Source organism: Leptopilina heterotoma, unplaced genomic scaffold (assembly GCF_015476425.1).
Source record: "Leptopilina heterotoma isolate Lh14 unplaced genomic scaffold, ASM1547642v1 Lhet_267, whole genome shotgun sequence".
NCBI classification, from domain to species: domain Eukaryota; kingdom Metazoa; phylum Arthropoda; class Insecta; order Hymenoptera; family Figitidae; genus Leptopilina; species Leptopilina heterotoma.
In genome coordinates this window covers 14,881-25,014 of record NW_025110976.1, presented here as the reverse complement: position 1 = coordinate 25,014, position 10,134 = coordinate 14,881, and the positions used below count along the sequence as shown (strand labels likewise).

Genomic DNA, 10,134 nt, shown 5'->3' with positions numbered 1-10,134 from the left:
GAAAAGAGCTTTAAAAAGAGACCTTTTTGAGCTTTTTTTTTAATAATAAACAAAATACAAAACTTTTTGTAAAGCCTACGCTACTGGTCCTAACCTAAAATCCGCCATTACATTCCCTCGACCCCTCTCCCTGCCTCGTCTAATGTTCGGAAGTCTAAAGTTCGGGGGTTTCAGTGTATTGCAAAATATCGATATATCGATAGTGAAACATCGATAGTATAAATGTCTCGAAATAAAAATATCGATTCTTCTGCAGGAAACCTTTAAATATACATAATATAATGTTTTTAAATAGTTTTAATGAAACGGCGTAGCTTCCGGCATGCCCTACACTTAGGTACCCCATTCTGCCCGACACTGCATATTAAAACAAAATGTAATGTTTCGAAGTTATGGTAAACAATTTAACAATCTATTCTATTGGAAATTACTCTAGAATAAGTGCTGAAAAAGATCCCACACTTGCCAAATTAAATGCATTATCCCAAAAAGTTTTGTAAGCACTTTAATTTCGATAAACATTCATATTTTTTTTGCTTAAAACTTAAACGTTGTATAACTTTCAAAAAAAAAAAATTTTTTTGAGTGTCATCATAATTAATAACAGTTTTTTATCAACATGAATGATATATGTCGAGGATAAAAAAATTAAAAGTACCTATCATGGAAAAACAGAGGTACCCCATTTGACCCGCCTTCCCCATTTTGCCCCACTCTCCCCTACTATTATAGGGTTACTATAGTACCACCATAGTTAGTATAGCGCTACTATAGTGCTACTATAGTACTACTATATTACTACTATAGTTAGTATAGTACTACTATAGTACTACTATAGGACTACTATACAGGGAAAGAAAAAGTCTAAAGAATATTTTAATGTTTGTATTAAAAAGTTGGACAAGAGTCACTTTTTAAAAATGTTTCAATACTGTATCTCAAATTAATATTCATAACAATTACAATAAAGTTTAAAGAAAATAAAGACAAATATGAATAAAACGTTTTATCATACGCAACATAAAGTTTCTTAGACATCTTGAAATAATTTTCAGGAAATCAAATAAATATTATAAATTGTCCATCTTGTCCAACTTTTCTATAATATATTAAAATATTCTTTAGACTTTTTCTTTCCGTGTAGTTAGTATAGTAGGGGAGAGTGGGGCAAGACGGGGTAGCGGGTAAGACGGGGTACCGGCCCTATTTAACAAACAAATTAACTAATCGCGATCATGTTTTACATAATACTACACCGAGACGATAATTTCTTGTTTACAAAACCTAAAAGCCATGAGAACAAATCTTTTATCTGTTTTACTAAAAAAAATGTTTTCGACGATTTTCTTGTCGTTTTTTCACTTTTTTTAGGAGGTGTTTATTATTTAATAATAACAGTTAATGAACTGTATAAATTTTTTTCTAACTGTCAAGGGTTACAGAAGAAGGGAAGCATATGTTTTTTTTTGTTGAATCGTAAATTGTAGTAATTAATCGTTTTATTCAATTTCGTAGGTGCGGGCAAGATGGGGTAGGGGAGAGTGGGGCAAGACGGGGTTCACAAATTAAGCAAAAAAAAAAAAAAGAGAAATAAGAGAAGTTAAGAAAACTACTTAAATCAAGACTGAATAAAATAAAAGTGGCCAAAAAGAAAAAAGTTTGTCAGGTTAAATCATCAATTAGCGATGGTAAAGTGGAAAATAGGGTAAAGTGCGGATAGATGCCCCCCAATTCGAAAATTACATCTAAATTCAATAAATATTAATATTTTTAATTGAATATTCGATTTTTATACACTATTACTATATAGCATTAACATATTTAAGGACTAAATACCTACAATAAATAATAAATTAATCAGAACGAAAATACGAAAGGTCTGCATTTGGCCATATATCCCACCTGGGTGGGTTAGACGCCCCATGCGGTAAGGATAGATGCCCCCGAGAGATTCAATGAAACTATTAGTAATATTTATTGAAAAATTATGTATTTAAATTTTATATTACTAATAAATATACTTTTAATGTTTTAAATGTAATCCCACATAGCACAATAGTATGAGGTAAGGTTATGTTGAGTACTAATCGTAAGGCTCATAAGGTTACACGATATTGCTGTGGTAGACCTGAGGTGAACTAAAAACTTCCGCCATGGAGGTAAGGTTACATGTTAGAGTGTGGTAAGTATATATGATAAGGCTATGGTAACCTTACACGTTAAGGTTGAGATATCCTTACACGTTAAGGTTGATGTAACCTTACACGTTAAGGTTGAGGTAACCTTACACGTTAAGGTTGAGTTAAGGTTATATGTCAAGGTTGAGGTAAGGTAATTAATAAGTTGTAAGGTTAAGGTAAGGTTGTGATAAGTTTACCAGTTATGGAAAATATGGACAAAATAATTAAAAATATAATAAATAAATATTAAATTAGAAAGTTAAGTTTGTTGCTCTTCTCTATTTTGGAAACCTGACATGAAGCAGAAAATTTTGAAAACAAATTTGGGGGGACTGGGATTCGAACCCGGGATCGACGCGCATAAGCCTAACATCCTAACTAACTGAGCTAAGTGGAGAACTGGTAGCAAGAAAATTAATTTTGCCTTTAAGGAGTTAATCATATTCTTGGTTCACCTTAAAGGCAAAATTGATTTTCCTTCTGACAGTTCTGTACTTAGCTCAGTTAGTTAGAATGATTGGTTTATGCGCGTCGATCCCGGGTTCGAATCCCAGTCCCCCCAAATTTGTTTTAAAAATTTTCTGCTTCATGTCAGGTTTCCAAAATAGAGAAGAGTAACAAACTTTTAACTTTTTAATTTAATATTTATTTATTAATTATATTATTAATTATTTTATCAATATTTTCCATAACTGGTAAACTTATCACAACCTTACCTCAACCTTGACATATAACCTTACCTCAACTTTAACATGTATCGTTACCTCAACCTTAACGTGTAAGGTTACCTCAACCTTAACGTGTAAGATTACATCAAACTTAACGTGTAAGGTTACCATAGCCTTATCATATATACTTACTGTAGTGATTTCTAAAGTTAAAATTATATTTGAAATAGAAAGCAAAGTTTTTTTTGTGTTTATTAAACGGCGCCGGATCGTCGCCAAAATGTTTATGCCGATAACGCATAACCAAAGCAATCTCAGTGGACAAAAGTGGTGTGATTCGATTTCGGAGAATGCACGTGGAACTTTTGAACACTGTATGCAAGAGTGAAATAAGAATATGAAAATTAAAAAAAGAGAACACGACTAGAGACTCATGGCCTGCGATGCAAAGAGACCATGAGTCAGTCGAGTTTTTGGTAACAGAGAGTAAAGATCTTTTTTATGATTGATTAAATTTATCTAATTCCTTTGTTCTTATGTCAAATGTATAATTCCTTTTTCCAGTTTTATATTAATAAACTAAAATTCGAACTAAATTAATTATTTTGGAATTTGAATCCTACATTACCACACCCTAACATGTAACCTTACCTCCATGGCGGAAGTTTTTAGTTCACCTTAGGTCTACCACAGCAATATCGTGTAACCTTATGAGCCTTACGATTAGTATTCAACATAACCTTACCTCATACTATTGTGCTATGTGGGATACTGATGAAAAATCTTATATAATTATAAAAGTTACTTAAGAAATTAATTTTTGGTAAAAATTATTTTTTGAGATTATTTTAACGACACTTATTGCAATAATCTTCATAAGATGTGCAATTCTTATGGAGCCATTTTTTACATGAAATACATTGTATCCAATCAGCGGATGATCTGGTTAAAAAATACAATTCTTTACCACCACTTTCTTCATTCGTGGAAGAAACACCCTTTTTTTGTTCTTCAATACTGTTTTTTTTATCTTCTTTGGTCGACCAACTTGTGCTTTTTTCGATTTCCTCTTTCTATTCTCTTTTTCTTCATTTTTTTAAGAATCTCCACTTCTCTATTTCGTTTTTTTGTATTTCTTGAACATCGTTTAGAATTTTGGACCCTTGCTTCTGTCGTTTGGAACGTACGTTTAACACAACGGGCACTGGATTTATCACAGATAATATTTTTGCCGGATTATCACATTGGCTTGCTGATGGTGCAGGTACATTTTCAACCTAGATTAATTGAGATTCATTAATAGCTGTTCTTTCAGACGAAGCAGATACAAGATTGTTAGGATTTACTACATCACTTACGTCGGGTATGTCACCAGTCGCTTCTTCCAAAGTCTCGGTGTCAACTGATCTATTGGCTGCATCAGAAATCTCAAAATAGTGATCGGGAATAATGTTTGGATTAAATGGATGAATGCCGCAAGCTCTGAAGCCATTTATAGCATTTGAGGGAGTGGTAGCACGAATCCATGCAGAACCAATCAGTTTACCAGATTGATACCTGTTAATTCTCTTTTCTTTATTGTTTATCATCCAATTTCTCAGTTCACTTGAAAAATATGTTTTGAAAGGTTTAAAAAACGATTTATCCAAAGGTTGAAGACCATGAGTTGAATGGCTAGGAAGGCCAAGAAGAATCACGTCATTCTCTTTAGCTACTTCCAGAGTGTTCAGGCTGACAGTGTGCGAAGAATGTCCATCGAGAATTAATAAAACTTTACCTGCAGGCTTTCGTGGAATAAAATGTTCTGTCAGCCATTTATAAAATAGATCTGTGTTGATGTAGGCAGACTTTTTATTCATATAAGCATCGGATCCTGGCGGAAGTCCATCCAGAAATTCGTCTTTTTTGTATACTCCCTTTAGTATGATGATTGGAGGCAAAAATCTACCTTCCGCATTATTACAAGCAACAACAGATATGGTTTCTCCTCTTTCACTCGAAGTAACTTGTTGTACTAATTTGGCACCTTTAGTGACCACAACTTTCTCGGGTTTGTTGTTCATTTGAACTCTACTTTCGTCCATATTGAATATTCGTTTTGGTTTTCCTATTACATCGTTGGTTATTAGGGTATGTTCCAACAAGTCAAAAAATTTTCCTATCTCCTCTCTATTGAATCCCACGGGTCGTGCACGAGATATTCCTTCAGCTTGCCTGACACTTAATTGCTTGTTTCTTTCTAAAAATGACAACAGCCACTGCTTATCGGCCAATTTTGTAACCTCGTTGAAATTGTGTGATATTTTCAACTTCACGGCTAGCTGATATGCCATTCTCCGAATATCCATACGAGTGCAAGGAAATCCAGCTTTCTCGAGATTTTTTATATGGTCAACTAATTTTTTTTCATTTTCGTATCCTAGAATGGGTCCTTTTCCCAAATTATGTTTTGTTAAGTCTGCGTTTTTCAAGCGTCTACGTAATGTGCGGGACGGAATACCAAACTGCTTTGCTGCTGTCTTTGTTTTCATACTATTTGATTCAATTGCCTTTATAGCTTTTGTCAGTGCTTCCTCAGTCCACGTTACTGTCCGTGGTACTACACCTACTTTTCGCTTATAAATTCGTGGCATTCTGTAAATAATATAACCTTATAATATAATTATACATTGTAGATAAAAAAAGTAACTAAAAAAACATTTAGAATGAAATATATTATTCTCAAAAGAAAATATTTTCAAATGAAAAAGGTTCAATATATCAATAAAAGTAACAGTTTATTCAAAAGCACAAACTTCAATTTTGAATATTAAAATCAACAAACTTTAATAGATGAATATATAAAAAACACTTTAAATCATCTTTTACAAAATGTGAAGTCTAAAATGTTACATATCACAAATAAAATTTTAAGTTATAAAGGTCGTATAGTGTAACATTACCTCTAAAAAGCACTTTAATTTAATATTTATCTGCACGTTTATGTGATTGATTTACTTTTATTAACAGTAAGTTGAAATTTGTCTGTCTTTAAAACTAATAATCGATATATTAGTAATCACAGAAAATAAATTTATTAACTTACTTGAAAAATATTCAACGTTGTTATACAATCAGTTTTATTTTTGTCATAGATAAAATTAAAATTAGTTTTTTTTTAATTTTCGAATGATTAATCTATTCATAAATCTATTTAAAAATACTCTAATTGAAGAACATTAAATAATCTGACATATGAAATCACTTTTAATCCGATAATCTGCAATAATCGTAACTGTTTACATTTCACCAGTAGCCCAGATAGCAATCGTGCGTCGCACGTCTCGCATTTTACGTGCAGGTCACGCAGTGATGGTCATAAAGCATACATTTTAACTGCATGTGTGATAAGGCTAGTACAGTGCAAGCATAATGCCTGCTATTTTACTGATGTTGAGTGCGTGTTACAGCTCACGAGTGTGAAGGCATAATGAAGGCTTAATGCCTTCATTTCAATTACAATAATAAATAATAATATATTATTATTTCAAATTATTTAAAATAAAAAATTGTTTAGAAATTGAATCTTATAAAATTAGGAATTATGAAACTTGAAAAATTGTTTTGTAAATATAATTTTATTTATTGTTGCCCGTTTTAAGAATATTAAATGTTTGATTGTTTATTATAAAAAATTCGAAAATTGTGAAACAAAAGAGATGAATTTTTTTAGATCATATGTGAAATTTATACCAATCAAAATTAATTTTATTTATAGGAGTAACAATTTTTTTGCTATTTTTTAGAACCTAAAATCATATTTTACTATGAAAAAAATAATTTATAGGTAACTATTTTTTTATTATTTATTATTTTTTTTCATTTTTTTTAAATAATTAAAAATTTTATGCACAGACTTGATTGTTTCAAATCATGGAAAAGTGTATAAAAATCGTCGGCAATCACACAATATAATAAAAATCTTAAGAACAGTTTAAATATTATAAGTTTTCGAGTAATGTAATTTACCCATGTACCCGGTAATATTACACTGATTCCAGTCATATTAAAATATCCGGCTGATGGTAATATTGCCTATTAATATATTATAGTAATTAACAGTAAATTACACGCTTATGAAAAAATTGCAAAAAAGTTTTTTCTTATGATTAAATAAGAAACAAATTTCTTGTTTCTTTATATTAGATATGCATTTTAGAGCTATTTTCATTTCTTATCCTATGATTTAAATTAATGAAATTTTTTATTGCGTATTTTACAAAAATTGTCCAAGTAAAATTTGCTTAAAATGTTTAAATTTTATTATATAATTTGTAATGTTATTGATATTATTAAAATTTAAAATTATAATAATAGAAATAAATTTATTATTTATAGTTATAAATTATAATGTTTATTATTATTATCAATAAGATCAATAACGTTACAAATTACTTAATGAAATTTAAACAATTTATGCAAATTTTTGTTTTTGTAAAATTTCAAATGTTCGCGGTATTAGTCACTGCGCAGGTGCTACGCGCAACTCCGTAGCATCTTTCGCTCTATACTACTCTTCCGGCTTCCGCACCATCAGACCCATCAAACACGTTCCGGCTAAAAGCATAAATACGCAGGTTTGTTGCTTGTTATTTTCGGTAAGTACTTATTTTGTGATGGTGACAATTTCTAATCGCAGATTTTGAGGTTTTAGTTTTAGCATTCTATGATTGTGAACAAATCTTTGTAAAAGTTTTTATTGCATCTAATTGTGGTAAGTTAAAATCGTTAAAAGTTGCATGCTTTGTGTATATAAACATAACCTTCAATTTTTTCTACATGAGGTACATGCGTGAAAAAATCACACAATCATTTTCATGTTCTGTAGTGGTTTTACCTTTTTAATCCTCTATTTTTATTTCCATACTTTTCAAGTTCTTCAAATACTAAAATTTCAAATAAATTTTTTTAAATTAAATCTCTGTTACTATGTATTAGTTTTAATATTTAGAAATAATTATTAATACTTATAGTAAATATTTAAATTATATTTTGTTTCTCATTCGCGCACAATATTTTTTTAATTACGAAAGAATAAATTTTTTTGTTCATTTGACCATTCAGAGAAATATAGAGACGTTATTTCTTTGAATAGTTATATTTTTGTAAAAATTATAATGATTGTCGATATTTTTTTCTATTGTAGAATTTTTGTAAGCACCATTTTTTTATAAATACCTCTTCATTTTTGCTTCTTTTTTTGAAAATATAATTTCCTTTCTTTCTTTGCATTTATAATGGTTCTTATTTTTAATTGGTTTTTAATTTGCAATTTTGGTGGTATTTAACGTTATGATATATGTACGCTTATTTTTATTTCTACAGTTTTTTATTATTTTTTTTCAATCGGTCTTTTAATAAAAAATCATTTATTTTAAAAAATTCAATATTTTCTAAAGTATTGAAGTTTGTCTTTATTACTCATTCAAATTTTTATTAGTGGATCAAAAGAAATTAAGTAGTAGATTTTTATATAAATAATATATATTTTTTTAAATAGTAGCGTACATCACTTCCATCAAAGTTTGCTCGTTCGCCGTGCCACAGTGGGATTTTTTAACAAATCACTGTTCAAAATTAATGTCTACAGTCCACGATTTTTAACCGATTCCAGTGTTTTTTGTTTTAAATTCTAACTACCTAAAAAAATCCCATTAATTTCTAGCAAAACAGTTTTGAGTTTTTAATTTTTTTCTCAAACGATGCAAAAATTTGTTATAAAAAAAGCAGGGCAGATAAAAATCATGTTTTTTTTAAATCAAAACAATCCGATTGTTTTGATTTAAATCGGATTTTTTTATTTAAATCATTTTTTCAAAAATATTTTTTAAATATTTATTCTTAAATTAAAAATTGAAAAATTAATAATATTAGGGTGGCTGCAAAATTTAATTTTCAGAATTCCCTGACTTTTCCTGACTAATTATTATTTATTTTTCCTGATTATCAAATTTTTAAATATTTTAATATTCTTCATTGCTAACTAAAAATTAAATAATAATTTTTAAGTAGCAATTTTATTTATAAAGAAAAAGAAGATATTTAAAAATTGTTTGTTTGAAAAATTTTAATGTGCTTGAAACTTTCATTATAAAAAAATGAAAGCAAATTTATAATTAATTTAAATCGTGCCAATGTCCATGTATTAAATATAATCAAAGTTTTTTAATTTGTGGTTTTTTATGATTTATATTCCCTGATTTTCTACTGATTAAAAAAATTCTATGATTTCCATTTTTTCTCTAACTGATATTTAATGCTTTTTTGGCTCAAATAATATAAAATACTGGTTTTTCATCTATCACTAACTTTTGTCAACTAAACAAAAAAATATAATTATTATATTCTGATATTCATTACATTATCACTATAAAATATTCTTTTTTACTTTTTTGAATTCTAAACTTTAAACAAAAATACTAATTTTGCAGCCTTTTGGTTACTAATTCATTTCACAGTATGTTTTAAATCATGATTTAAATGACAAGATCAAACGTTTTTTAGCTTTAATTATTTTTAATATATTTATTGGTTACCATATGTTTGACTATTATTTATATAATACTAAATTTTAATTGAACGAGACATATTTCTTTATTTAGTTGTAATATCATTATATACATTTACCATATTAACTTTCTAAAAAATGTATCCCCTTTAAGTTAGATTTTTTTAAATTGTTTTTATCTTTTTGTCAATATTATTATTTTTATTTCTATTTTCAGTCATTTTAGTTTTCTTTAATCTGATTATTTTATAAATACATTTAATAATAATAATTTATTTTTTATAGTTTGTATGTATTAAATGTATATTTTTACATAAATATTTTGTAAAATTGTTTCAGCTGCTGCTAAACAAAGTCGCAACTTTGAGGGTCCTAAGGACAAAACCATATTTAAAACCCACATGTTGGAAGTTTTACGACATACGAAACAGCGATTCCGCAATCTACTAAAAAAGGGAATTTAGATGAAGATGCCTTGAGAAAAGAAATTGAAGAAATGGAAAGAGAACAAGAGACTGGCAGTGAGAATGAAAATTCCGCAAATTATAACAGCGAAGAAGATGCTGATGATGAGTCCTAAACTTGAAAGATTATTTATAAAAATATACATATAATTTACTGAAAGTTACTTTTTTATATAAATAATATAATGTTTTTCATTTTCGTCAAAATAATTTAATATTGATGTTTATTAATTTTAAGAATAAATATTTTTAAATTTTAATTTATATTTACGCAT

At 28.4% G+C, this 10,134-nt stretch overlaps 1 protein-coding gene across 1 annotated transcript; it reads right to left on the bottom strand.

Moving 5' to 3' along the window:
* Nucleotides 1–4,125: 4,125 nt before the first annotated feature.
* Nucleotides 4,126–5,481, bottom strand: LOC122503649 (MFS-type transporter clz9-like). Its single transcript, XM_043614275.1, has one exon. The coding sequence runs from the start codon at nucleotides 5,479–5,481 to the stop codon at nucleotides 4,126–4,128; it is 1,356 nt and encodes a 451-aa protein (XP_043470210.1).
* Nucleotides 5,482–10,134: the final 4,653 nt, after the last annotated feature.

Excerpts from the sequence above, each read along its gene's own strand:
- LOC122503649 (XM_043614275.1), bottom strand. The coding sequence starts at position 5,481 with ATGCCACGAATTTATAAGCGAAAAGTAGGTGTAGTACCACGGACAGTA.